The sequence below is a fragment of the Miniopterus schreibersii genome (genome assembly GCF_964146895.1).
Source record: "Miniopterus schreibersii genome assembly, chromosome: 9".
Taxonomy (NCBI): Eukaryota; Metazoa; Chordata; class Mammalia; order Chiroptera; family Miniopteridae; genus Miniopterus; species Miniopterus schreibersii.
Window position 1 is genome coordinate 19,587,358 of NC_138118.1, and position 14,558 is coordinate 19,601,915.

General features: G+C 34.9%; 1 protein-coding gene across 12 annotated transcripts in view; it reads left to right on the top strand.

Moving 5' to 3' along the window:
* POT1 (protection of telomeres 1) overlaps nucleotides 1-14,558 on the top strand; it is an 83,685-nt gene that overhangs the window by 20,425 nt on the left and 48,702 nt on the right. For all 12 annotated transcript variants that reach the window (XM_081146424.1, XM_081146428.1, XM_081146425.1 and 9 more), the window contains 2 exons: nucleotides 3,566-3,696; nucleotides 9,710-10,000. In XM_081146424.1, coding sequence (XP_081002550.1) covers nucleotides 3,566-3,696; nucleotides 9,710-10,000 — 422 coding nt within the window. The remainder of the gene's footprint in view (nucleotides 1-3,565; nucleotides 3,697-9,709; nucleotides 10,001-14,558) is intronic.

The following is a 14,558-nucleotide window of genomic DNA, read 5'->3' on the forward strand; positions in this document are numbered from 1 at the left end:
TTATTCCTCCACTAATGGTTAAAGGACTTGCTCTGTCAGTTTTCTTCTCTGTTACTATTCGCAAAACCTTTTCACTTCTTAATTCTTAACTGTGTTTAAATAAAGCTAAAGAAGAAACTCCAAAGATAGTGTCTTCAAATTCCTTTTATATCTTCTTGAAAGATGTTATAATACTTTGAGTGATGTAGTACAACAATGATTAATTTCAATCTTACGTCATTCTTCTAGGCAATTCCATCTTTTTCCATTTTTAAAATTGTCATCTTGCCTGGCTGGTGTGGCTCAGCGGTTGAGCATCAACCTAGGATCCAGGAGATCGTGGTTCCATCCCTGGTCAGGGCACATGCCCTGGTTGTGGGCTCCATCCCCAGTAGAGGGCCTGCAGGAGACAGCCAATCAGTGACTCTCATCATTGATGTTTCTGTCTGTCTCCCTCTCCCTCTCCCCTCCTCTCTCTGAAATAAGTTAAAAAAAAATGGTCTTTTTTAGCACAGATAGGAATAATAATGAAGTAATTACTAGGATAATCAAAAAGCAAAGTATTTCATGATATAGTAGGGAAACAGATATCTAAGATCCTGTAATGTATCTTATACTTTAAAAATGTATGGTAGAGCCATACGACAATGAGAAGCAAGAATGTGTTTTTTTCTATTTAAAACAGTAAAACTTGTATTTTTATAGTGATCCTTGGGAGACTGCTAAGACAGAAAAAATGTCATAAAATGACTTTCCGTACAATTGTTAGAACTACTGAAGAAGGAAACTCAAAAACTAAACTTGGGTTCATTGGATCCTGCTAGTATATCAAGAGATGAGCACATAATATCTTTTTACTTTTTTGAAGATGCTTATTAAGGTTTTGTTTTTATTTTTAAGGGTTTTTAAAAAATGTTTTCTGAATTTTTCGCCCTCACAGAGTCAGGTTTCTTGTTTTCCCTCCTCTTTCCTTCCCTCCTCCAGGTTCTCCCTCCCATTTCTTATCCCCTTTCCCTCCACTCTTGCTCTCATCTACTCCCCTCTCCCCCCTCCCCCCAGTGTCCTTCCCTCTCCCTCCCTCCCCCCTTCCATTTTTGTTTTGTTTCTGGTCATTGCTGTCTTTGCATTTAAAAATGTAGGTATGGTTTATTTTGGGTTGTAGACATTTGTCTCTTGCTTTGTATATAAGTAGTTTGTTTTTCCAACTTGACACCTTCCTTGAGTGGGAAATCTGTTGGAGACTGTTAGTGCTTGCATAGGGTGTTGGCAGAAAGTGTCAGCCAGGGTGGGTGTAAAGGGAGCGGTCACTCAGGCTGTGGGCCCACCGATGTGATAATGAAGGGGAATTTATTCTGGGCAGTAGCACCCACATTAGAAGCATTACCACTTCATAGAAAGCACTTTTACCCCTTTCATAGAAAACAGCTTATGCTCCAGGAAGCGATGGGGTTAAAGGCAGATTTCATGCCTGCTTACATGATGTCCTTTTCACGGGGAGCGAGCATCAGGATGGATGGACACTGAAACAGTTGTTCTGTGTGTAAACTTTTAATTAACATTGATTCTGGCTCTGTTTTTTACTTCCACTCTTAATCCCAGTGGCTATAGCCATTTTATAGTATTTTCTGGTTTGCAGTGTCTTCTGTTCATTTTGTCCCTTTTTAAAATTTATTTTTTTCCTCCTTATTGAATTTATTGGGGTCACACAGATTAACAAAATTACACAGGTTTCAGGTGTGTAACTCTACAGCACATCATCTGTACGTGGCATTGCGCGGTCGCCACCCCAAGTCAAATCTCCATCCATCACTCTTTTCCCCCTTACCCTCCTCCCTCTCCCTTCACACCTCTCCCCGCTGCAGTCACCACACTGTTGTCCATGTCTGTGAGTTTGTTCTCTTTTTTTCTCAATTCCTTCTCCCCATCCCCCCCCAGCTGTCAGCCTTTCATCCTATGAGTCTGTCACTGTTTTGCTTGTTAGTTCATTTTCTTCATTAGATTCTACATTTGAGTGAAATCATGCTTTTTTCACTTAGCATAATGTTCTCCAGGTCCATCCATGCTGTTGCAAAGGGTAAGGTTTCCTTTTTTATGGCAGAGTAGTATTCCACGGGGTAAACGTACTACAGCGTTTTTATCCACTCATCTACTGATGGGCACTTGAGCTGCTTCCAGATAATCTTGGCTATTGTAAGTAACGCTGCAGTGAACATAGGGGCATATACATTCTTTCGAATTAGTGTTTTGGGATAAATTCCCAGAAGTGGGATTGCTGGGAATTGATTGTACCGTTTTTACTTTCTTGAGGAAACTCCATTCTGTGTTCCACAATGGCTGCACCAAATCTGCATTCCCACCAACAGTGCACGAGGGTTCCCTTTTCCACACATCCTCGCCAGCGCTTGTTGTTTGTTGATTTATTGATGGGAGCCAGTTCATTTTATCCCATAACCATTTACTTTCCTATCTTCCTGAAATATGTTGGTGCCTTTTGCCCTTTACTTTTCTCTGCCCTTCTCTTCTCCCCTTCCTTCACTGTTGTAGGTTTATTCTTTTCTATCTCTATGTTGTAATTACTAGGCTACTGGGAGGGACAGGAAGTCAACACATATTTTGTGTGTGCAGTTTTCGGAAACATATTAAAAGGCAGCATATGTTACAGTTTTACTACAACCAGTATTTGAAGTTACTGTTTTCATGGCAGCTCAACTATTATTAAAATTTTTTCCAGTTTAAATTATATAAAATACCTCTTGTTCTAGTATGTAATCTTACAGACTTAGCTAGCAGATCATCGTTACCTGTTTGATTTTGTTATTTTTCAATGAATTGTTTGTTCATTTGAATTACATATATACTGTAAAATCCTAGGGTTTTTTTGTTTTTGTTTTTGTTTTTTGTTAATCCTCACCTGAGGATATTTTTTCCATTGCTTTTCAGAGAGAGAGGGAGGGAGGGAGGTGGAAAGAGTGAGAGAGAAACATCGATGTATTGGCTGGTTGCCTCCCAAACGTTCCCCTAACAGGGAGGGGGAGCGAACCCGAATCCCAGATGCTTGCCCTTGACTGGGAATGGAACCTGAGACCCTTTGGTACACAGGCCAGTGCCCAGTGCTCTAACCACTGAACACACAGGCCAGGGCTGAAATCCTAGGTTCTGTAACAAGTTTTCATAGGACCTTTATGCAGTATATCAACTCACCTTCACATTTGTTGCAAACATCTGTCTTTTGCTTTCACTCTAAAGTTGTTTATTTTATACATTACATTTTAGTGAGTATGTTTATCTGCATCATGATTGTTAACTTTGAAGTAATACTAAGTTATTTACACTTCAGATAATTTATTTAAAGTAGGATTTTAATTTTCGTTTTACCAAATTTCGTTTTTGTGAAACACTTGTAAAATAATTTTGTAGTGCATTTTGAGAGCAAAGAAATGCTTATTTATCGTATTTATCTTATTCTTAGAAGACTTAATTAAAGGCAGGGATAAAGTTTGTTTGGTATTTTGAACTGAACATACTCTTATTTTGTCAAATCCTTTGAAATACTAAAAGTCAGGTAAAATATTTTTGTGTTTTCCAGATTATTGTTCGGTTGTTACCATTGTGGACCAGACAAATGTAAAGTTAACCTGCCTGCTCTTTAGTGGAAATTATGAAAGCCTCCCAATAATCTATAAAAGTGGAGACATTGTGCGCTTTCACAGGCTGAAGGTATGATTCATACTGTCTAGAAATTGTATCTTGTAAAGAGAACTCTGTATTGTTTGCTAAAACTAGTTAGCACTAATTATGCGGTTGCTTTGTTAGAACGTGACATCAAGCATTCAAGCATTTCAGAGATAAGAAGAAATGTAAGTTGTATCAGGCTTCAAATAATTTATACTAGAAACCTCTTCATTTGAACAAACTGCCTGCCCTCCTTCCACAGAGGTGTATTAGATGCCATGATTCACCTGGTTGTTCTTTAAGTCATTTGTTGTTTTTCTGTTTTATATTTAGATCTCTAATTTTCTTTTTCTAAAATTTCCTTATTAATTATTAATTCAATTTGTTAATTAAAGCTGTGTTGCCTCATAAAAACAGGAAGCATGCCCTCCTTTTCACTTCGAGAAGAGCTTGTGCAAGATTCCTTTTTTTCCTTCCTTACATGCTTGGAATAATGCACTAGTGATGCTGTCTGAACCTGGTGACGGTTTTACTGATAGATTCTTATTAAACAATTACAAATTCTTTGATAAATTTAATATTTATAAAAGTGTGTCTCTTTTACCCAGATTGTCAAATTTGTTTATATAAAGTTGATCATAATATCACTTATTTTTTAGATGTTTTAGGATTTGTAATGATAAATCTTTTTTTTGCAGTCTTGATATTATAATTTGTGTTTCTTTTGCTTTTTTCCAGATCAGTCTTTCTAGGTTTATCATTTTTATTAATCTCTTAAAGAACCAGCTTTTCACTTTAATTTTTCTCTATTGTATGTTTCTATTCTTTTTCCTGCTATTTATCTTGGGTTTGAGATATTATTATTTGTGTAGCTTCTTTTTTTCTTTTTTCTTTTGTGATTTTTTTGTGTATGTAACTTCTTGAGATGGAAGTCTGAATCCTTCAATTTCAACCTTTCTTTGTAAAATATTCACTTCTGCCTATAAATTTTTCTCTATATACTCTTTACTTTTATCCAGTGAGTTTTAATGTGTGACAATTTCATTATCCTTCAGTTCAGTATATTTTCTAATTTCCAATTGATTTATTCTCTGAAATCAGTATACTTCTAAAATTACATTTATGAATATGCTGTACTTTAAATAAATTATTTCTTATAAATTAATTTTATTAAAAATGCATTTTTAATATTTAGGTTATTTTATAGTTAGATTTTTAAGTTTGCTCTATGTTTTGGTCAGAGAACATACTTTGAAGTGTTTAATATTTGGAAATTTGTGGAAGTTTACTCTATATTTTAGGACAGCGATTTTCAACTTTTTTCATCTCATGGCACACATAAACTAATTATGAAAATTCTGTGACACACCCAAAAATATATTTTTTGCTGATCTGACCAAAAAAAAAATAGGTATAATTTAGATTCATTCACGCCAGGCAGCTGTTGTGCTGGCTGTTGGCATTTTTGATGTGACAATCTAATCAAAAGAGATCAGTGCTCCTGACTAAATAGTCAGGTATTGCATGTCTTAAAAATTCTTGTGGCACACTGGTTGAAAATCACTGTTCTAGCAAATGGTTAATTTTAGTAAATGATCCATGAACACTCAAGTGAATCTTGTTTGGCACTATGCTCTATAAATATAAATTCAATCATGTTTGTTAATTGTGTCATTCAGACCTCCTATGTCCTTTCTGATTTTGTGCATACTTATTTTATGAGCTATTGAAAAGCATCTTTTAAAGACTCCACTGTTGTAGAGGATTTACCTATTTCTACTTGAATTTAGGCTTATTTATTTAATTATATTTTATGGTTTTTGTATTTTGAGGTTGCTATATAGATTTGCATTAAGATGTCTTTAAGATTGATTCTTTATTGTTATGCAATGTTCCTGTTTAGTTCTGGTAGTGTGTCTTACACTCTCTTTGTGTGATAGCTCAGCTAGTTTTGAATAGCCCTGAAAGTTTTTTGTTGTGTTTTTTTTTTAGTTGGAGAAAGTCATTAAAAATACAGACATCTCTTTAGATATCAGGATTTCTTAATACTTTTTCTGTTTTTGTTTGTTTGTTTTATGCTCATCACAATTTGGAGATCATGGTTCATAGCAAAAATGTAAATAAAACAAGAGTCAATATTTCCACAAATATTTTTGGGTTTTGTACAGTCTTATGTTTTAATGCAGAGAGACAGACAATTTAAAAGTAAACATATAAGCCAAGGTAAGTTCAGATAGTGATAGCTGCTATGAAGAAAATGAAACAGAATCAGGAAAGGCCTCTCTAGTGAGGAGGCATAAGTCTCAAAGCCCAAATTACGAGGAAGAGAAGTTACATTGAGATATGAGGAAAAATGTTTTGTAGGCAGATGGAACTATAAGTACTGAGACCCTGGGATTATTATGAGCCTGCTATTGGAAAAACAGAAAGAAGTCCATTATGGATCCCAGTCAGCTAACTGTAGGGGAGGGTGGTACAAGGTGAAACTGGAGAGAAGATAGAGACTAGTTCATATATGGCCTTATGGTAGGTAAGTTATTTAGATTTTATTCTATTCAATGGGAATTCATTAGAGGGTTTTAAGTAGAATGATTTGATTTATATTTTGAGAAAAGCATTCTGACATTTCTGTGGGCAAATGAATAGATTGTTAGGAGACAGACATGAAAGTAGATAATTTATAAGGTTATTTCAGTTTTACAAACTTGAGATGGGAATCACTTGATTAGGCTGGTTATGGAAATAGAAGTATATAAATTAAGATATAATTTGAATGTAGCACAAAGTCTTACTGATGAGTTAGATGTGAAAAACAGTTATCAACACACCTAAGCTGGAAGATTGTTTTGGTTTACCCTGATGGCCAGCAGAAGCAGACTTCAGCAAGCAGTACAGACTAGTGAACATGGAATTGGAGATACAAAGAAAGATGAACACAGAACCAAGAATCGTTAGAAATTTGAGTAAAGCTTAAAGAAAGAAAGAACAGCATATACAACAAACAGAACCCATTTAAGTGTATAAAACAAGTTAATTGATCAGTTATGGGACAAATATAATTAGAATCTGCAGAGTGAATTTCTGTCTATGAGAAATTAACTGGTACTAGACAAGCACTACTGCTATAAAGATCCATAAAAATGGACAAAATATATGAGGTAACTGTTTCAGATAATAGACAAGCAGGTGCCTGTGATCAGAGAAAATAGAAACTGACAAGGTAAACCACGTGGTCACCACAGTTCTGTCTGGGTCAGTTTTCCAACCATTGCACAGCACTCTGAAGTGCAAGCAAAAAGCAGTGGTCATGTGCTAAGCAGAGGCAGCTAAGACCAGAGTTCATGGCAGCTGCAATCTTGAAGACAGTTCACCAGGGAGGACAGAGTTGTACCAAGGGGGACGGCCAAAAGTGTACTGAGGTAGGACTGTTGCCCATGAATACTTGGATAATGCTGGGTGGTACATGGACAGGATAAGACTACCTAAGGATTACAGGAGCTGCTGTGCGGCTGCACATTGTGGTTAAACATGAAACAGATACTATAGGTGTAGCAGTGGGGTTGCTGGAGGTCTAACCTACTCAGAGACAGATAACCTTATTAATATCTCTAATATGTTGGCTGTTCAGCTGAGACAACACAAAGGCCTCACCTCACAAAGGACCAAATCCTAGAGCAAAGCCTACTCTAGATGTGTTTTATCAAAGCCTAAAGTAAATCCTACGGGGAAGACAATATTGCAGGATGAATCCCACCAAGGCAGAAGAACCTTGGGAAACACTGTGCGTTTCCACAGATTCATCCTACCAATGCATAAAGCCAAACCTTTATAAGTACAAGGTGATCATCCAACAACTGAACTGCCAGCAAAAATAATCAGTGTTGGTCAGAAGATAGTAACATAATTCAGAGCCTTTTATAGTATATCATCTACAAAGTCTTGCAAAGATGAAAAATACCAGTCGTGAAGAGAAACAGGAAAATATTACCTATAGTCAAAAAAAAAGTATGGACACTCCAAACCAATCGCATGGTCGCCCAGATGTTAGATTTTAAAACAAGACTTTAAAGCAGTTATAAATATTTTCAGAGATAAGCAAAAGATGTTTAGTAAATTACATGAACATGTGGTTAATCAAGATAAATTTCTGTAGAGAAATGGAAACTATGAAAGAGCCTAATAGAAACTGAGTAACTGAAAAGAGCAGCAAATGAAATGAAAAATTTACTGCATGGGCTACACAGCAGATTAGATGTATCGTACATTTACAAGAGGGTAGATCAGTAGAAGTTTGTAATCTGAAGAACAGGATTAAAGAAAAACTGACAGGCCCTTAGGCATCTGTGGAATAGTATATGGTAAAACATGTCATTTGAGATACAGGAGGAGAGAATGAGAATGGGAAAAATACAGAAATATTTTTGATGGAAAATATTGGCTTATAGATCCAGGAAACTCAGTACACTCCATGGTACCACAAAGGAAAGCACATATAAATAAATCATGGTGACACTGAAAAGAAAAAAAATACTGAAATCAGCTGGTGGAGAAATGACACCTTCCATACTGGGAAACTGGTACCAGTCATCTTTGATTACTTACTGGAAATAACACCTGAATTACAAAGTAATGATAAATTTTAAGTTGTAATAAAAAATCTATTCACCCAGATTTTTGTATCCAGAGAAAATACCTTCACAAATGAGGGTAAAAGAGACGTTTTTATATAACGAAATTGAGAGGGTCCATAGCTAGAGTATCTTCACTACAAGAAAGCACTAAAGGATGGTATGCAGGACAAAGAAGAATGCTGTCAACCAGAAACTCGATCATTAGAAAGTGACAAAGAACAAAACAAAAAACAAATGGTTAATCAATGAGCAGATATGAAAGATAGTGTTTTGTGTTTCTTCCTATAATTTCACCAAAAGATAAACGGCTATTTAAAAGAAAAACAACTACATTGGGAGGTGAGGTGTGTAAAATACGTAGAAAAACATGACAGTAGCACAAAGGATGGGTGGGATGGTTAAACGGAATTACACCACTGGAAGATTCTTCCCTGTAGAGGTGGTTATACTCTCAGTAAAAAGTGTAAAGTGGGATATGAAAAGTGGAAAATGTGAAATAGGAAATAGGGAGAATGTAGCAGAACAGTATTGATTCTGAATAGACATGTTAAGGATTCGTTCTTGGCTAAGAGGAAGTGAATGGAAGACTAATAGTATGTTCAAAGTAAGACAGGAAAGGAACAATAGAAAAGAAAATTTTATAAAGGGAAAACAAGATAGTAGACTTAAATATAAGCATATCAATAATTACATTTACACAAATGGACTAAATACTCCATTTGCAAGGAAAAAATTGATAAAAAGGAAGAACCAAATATATCTCTACAAGAAATGATGCAAACAAGTCGGAAGTAAAACTGTAGAAAAGATATACCAAGCAAACAGTAAGCATTAGGAAAATAAAATAACAGTATTAATATCAGAGTTTACAAAGGATCAGAAGGGGGAGCATTTCACAAGGTCAACAAAGGGTTGCTTTGTAAGTATGTAACTCATAAATGTATGTGCATCTAATAACAGCTTCAAAATTTAGAAAGCTACAATGCATGTCTCAGCTCAAACTGATGAAACCTCAGCCTCGGCTGCATTTTATTGGCTTCAAACTCTCATATTTTAGGTCGTCCAGTTTTTTCTATTACATTCATAAGTAACTCACTTGTTTTTCCTTCTGTAAATTCTGTCTTAGAACTAATAACCTAATAAATGGAAAAATACAAGTTTGATAGGATTAGGGAGTCTAGCAGCTAGTTCTTTAAAAAGTAGAAATAGATTTTGCATAGTTTACATGGTGCTTGCAGATCTTGATATACAGCCCAATTGGTTTTATAATTTCATATGCTAATTAAGTGAGATATTAAAGAACTATGTCCTCTATTAAGTATGCTGGCAAGATTTTATAGTCTCTCAAGTTTTAGTTCGCAGTTTCTGCATCAGTAAGCAGTTTTATGTGTTTCTGTTTTGTTTTCTACTTTGTCCCACTTTCTTAGATCCAGGTATATAAAAATGAGACTCAAGGTATCACCAGCTCTGGTTTTGCGTCTTTGACATTCGAGGGAACTTTGGGAGCTCCTATTATCCCTCGTACTTCAAACAAGTACTTTAACTTCACAACTGAGGACCACAAAATGGTAGAAACCTTACGTGCTTGGGCATCTATTCATATTTCACCTTCTTCGACATTAGTAAAATTGTGTGATGTTCAGCCGATGCAGTATTTTGACCTGACTTGTCAGCTCTTGGGCAAAGCTGAAGTGGATGGAGCATCATTTCTTCTAAAGGTAGATATTTTTAAATACTTGCAGTTATTAGTTAGCACCACCTACATGTCTATAAAGAACATATTTTAGCATTCTGATGGAATAACTGGATACTGTATCTTACATGAAGAACTTGAAATCTAACGTACAGTTTCTGATAAGCCCGGATATCCATGCAACTCAGCTCTTGAATTTCTCTTCTTTATCCTATATTTCTAGAGAAAAATAGTATTATCAAATATATATATGTGTGTGTGTGTGTGTATAAATATATCTTTATTGATTTCAAAGAAAGGCATGGAGAGGGAGAGAGAAAAAAAGAAACACCAACGAGAGAGTGATCGGCTGCCTCCTGCACGCCCCCCACTGGGGATCACGCCCAGAAACCGGGCATGTGCCCTGACCAGGAATCTGACCGAAATCTCCTGGATCATGGGTCAATGCTCAATTGCTGAGCCATGCCAGCTGGGCTAAAATCTATATTTTAAATGTAGTATAGTTTGTATTATACTTATTACAGTATAATAAAATATGTAGTTCTTATTTTAGTGCTGTATGCATATTTCTGCTCCCCTGTCAAGGTAGCCTTTCTCCTCACTTACTTCCTTGGCCCTTTGATGCTGAGTTATCTTCTCATGTCATTTCTCTGCCTGCTTCCTGGGTAGATCAGAGATAGTTTCGAAGTGTTTATTGCTCTTGTTATGTTTTGTTCTGTTTTTAAAACAACAGAATTAAAAAAGGGACATAAGACCCATCTAATCTTTGTTACAGCTCTCCCTGTTTAATGATGAACAGCTTTTGAAGAAGACAGTTGTCTAGTGTGATCCTCCCCTACCCATCCTAGGCACGATGAATTTAAGCAAACACTGCTTCAGCCTCGGTCCTGTGGTTTTTCTTTAGCTCTGACTCTGCAACAGTAGGACAGGATATGGAGTGCAGTGGTACTTGGACAAATATTGGAGTTTAGCATTATTATCATTTATACCTTACCCATATTAAGGACTGGTGAAGATAGAAATCTGGAGTAAAATGTGAAGTTTTTGAAGTTGATAATAGTACATGTTTATATACACATTAAATACTCTGAAAATGTAAGTGCATGCTATAAAGAAAGTTAAGTAAGTCAGTCATGGAAACGCTGAAGCTAAAGCTACAATAAAATCATCCTACCAAAATTAGGAAAGAAAAATTAGGTCAACCAGTCATCATTTCTGCCAAAATGACATCCTTAACAAATGAGCATTTGCTAATCAGTGAATACTTCCAATAACAAGGAATCTACTGTGCAGAGAAGTATATGCTGTCTTTTGACTACTGTGTTGGAAAATTCTCAGATTCTAAGATAAAATCTGCTACCTTTTAGCTGGCCTGGCTGAATCTACATTTTCTCTCTAAAGAGCAAACCATATGTCTGCATCCCATTTTTATAGATAGCCTTTTCAGATAAGTGAAAACAGCTTTCATGTAGGTGTTATTTTATTTTATTTATACAGCATTCAGAAGTGAATGTAAGAATTTACATTAATAAGACTTTCTCAAGGACAATTTAAAATAAATCTCCAAAGTCTTTGTATACTCTCTGACTCAACAATTCTATTTTCCTAAATTTATTGTACAGTAATAGTTTAAAATGTGGAAAAATACATTTAAAAAGACATTTAACCTTATATTTCTTATAGTAACAAAATTAGAAAAAACTGAGGTACTAACAGTGGAGAATCAATTGAATAAAATATTCATGTTATGGAGCACCCTGTTCTATATAATGGCATGCTTGAGATCCATGACATTCCACTCAGTAATTAATGCAGCTTTTATATACTAAAAATGTCTTACACATAGCAGACAAATGTTGGAAATGAATATATAGCAATATTTTACTCATTTTTATCTCTGGGAAGTCAAATTTTGAGTGAGTTCTATATAATGGCATGCTTGAGATCCATGCTTGAGATCCTGTTCTATATAATGGCATGCTTGAGATCCATGACATTCCACTCAGTAATTAATGCAGCTTTTATATACTAAAAATGTCTTACACATAGCAGACAAATGTTGGAAATGAATATATAGCAATATTTTACTCATTTTTATCTCTGGGAAGTCAAATTTTGAGTGAGTTTTTTTCCTCCTGAAATTGATTTTCCTATTGCAAACCAAAAATAACTTTAAAATTATGTTTAAAAACAAAAAGATGCAGATGTTCTCCAAAGGAGGCTTGGTCAGCGTGGAATATAGATTAATTGTTTCCTGTCTCAACCTGGATATGATATTAACATGGCTCCCTTTATTAGTAACTGTGATACACTCATTTTAATTATTCTAGAAAACATGTTACACCAGTGGTTTGCATTAAAATCATGATTTAATATATCTGTAGACCTACTAACATTAATCCACATTTTTCTCTATTCTTTATACACAACTTACTTTCTGAGCAGTAAACTCTTAAATTAGATTTTGTTTAAGTCCATATATTTCTTGGATATCCACAGCCTCATCTTTTTAGTGCTTTGTTTGTTTGTAAACAGCCAGAGATCATTGGAAGCCAGTGGTAGATAATTTTTATATCTAACCTGTAATATGATTTGGAGATTGTAAAAAAACACACAAAAAAAACATAAACCAGAAAATCATCACATTAAAGGGACTATTCTGATTTTCACCACTTATTTGTATGCAAACCGCAGAGGAGTGCTATATAACTAATCTAAACACAAGACTGAATATTATATAAATGATCCAGTTAATGCCAAAGAAATCAGTTATAATAATTATCATAGTTTTTTTAAACCAGCCATAATTTTACTATGTAGTTTGTATTAATACATTGGAGTTTTGATCAAGACCTTTTTGTTTTTGTTTTTTTAATGTGTGTGTATAAATAAATACTTTCCTCAGGAGTTAGAAATCAATTTAAATCATTTTTTAAAATCAGCCGATTAGATTTCTATTGCCAGTATTGTAACACATTATGAAATAAAATGTTGGGTTAAAATTTGAAAATTATTTTATTGGTAATTGTGTACTTCTTTTCAAACTCAAATATAATAGAAATTACTATGGGATATTGTAATTTAACAATAAAAACAGTCTGATTGACTCTTAAGGTAATAATTTTACTATAGCAAAATTACTGCAAATGTTTATTCGCCCAAAATTACTGCAAATATATTCGCCCAATACATTCTTTTGACTAGAATCAATTAATGTATCGATTGAAATGTGTTACAATCCAAAAACTTAGATGTTAAAAAAGACAGAATTCACCTACATACTGCTGTTTCAAAGAGAAATGAATTATAATTATAGGTTATTAAGAATATAATGTTTATAACAATAGATTAAAGGCTAGAGATATACTAAAAGACAAAATTTAGATCCTTAAATATCTTCATAAACAGAGGGAAAAAAGAGCATAGCATATTAGATTAAGCTTTCAATTAAAATTGAACACAGTAACAAAACAGAACTGTAGCAGGGTTCCCTGTTACTCCAGCAGCGGCCTCATGTATCTCCTACATTGTGTTTACTGTGTCTCTTGGTTGCATCATTTCTCTTGTGCTTGACTTAATCTCATGTTTTTGCACAGTAACATGTTGCACAGACTTGTAGCCCAGGAGCAATAGGCTACACCATATAGCCTAGGTGTGTAGTAGGCTGTACTGTCTAGATTTGCATAAGTGTACTCTATGAGGTCCGTGTATGAGAAAATTGCCTAATAACGTATTTCTCAGAACATATTGCTGACATTAAGCAGCGCATGACTGTCATAAGGAATGATAGTAGAGAGAACTGAAAGGCATTAAAAGGATTAGTGAACAATAACCACAGTACAGTAGTGACATTTACTGAGTGCGTGCTTTGTGATAGACATCGTGTTAAGTATTCTATATACATTATCTCATTTAACATTCTCAGTAACACTAAAGGAACTTTAAAAACCCATTTTTAGATGAGACTTAGAGAATGTAAAAAACTTTAAGTTAAAATAGCAACAGTGGAGGCAAAATAAAATCCCTGATGGGCCACTAAAGCCAGTGCATATTTCTAAATGAAATGGGAGTCATGAGACAAACACTCTGTAGAGTACAACTGGGTTATAAAACCATCATCGTACAATTAATTCAGCCATTCCATTGCGTTAACATAATTGTGCATAGAATATCTAACTCACCAAAACATAGAAAATTTAGTCATATTAAAAAAAAAAAAAAGTGGAAAGTGGTATTTTAATAAGGTATTTTCTTTTTCTTTTTTTCATAGGTAATTTTAACATTGCCCAGAAATTAAAAAGATATTTTTAAATGATATGTAGTGAAAGTTTATCCTATTGAGTTCCTCTCTTATCCCTATCTTCTCAGTCTCTCCCTCCAAAAACTAGGTAACCGCCCTGGCTGGTGTGGCTCGGTTGGGTTGTCATCCTGTGCACCAAAAGGTTGCCGGCTCGATTCCCAGTCAGGGCACATGCCCGGTTTGTGGGCTTAATCCCTAGTAGTGGGTGTGCAAGAGGCATCAGTGTTTCTCTCTCTCCCTCTCCCTTCCTCTCTAAAAATCAATAAATATTTTTTAAAAAAGA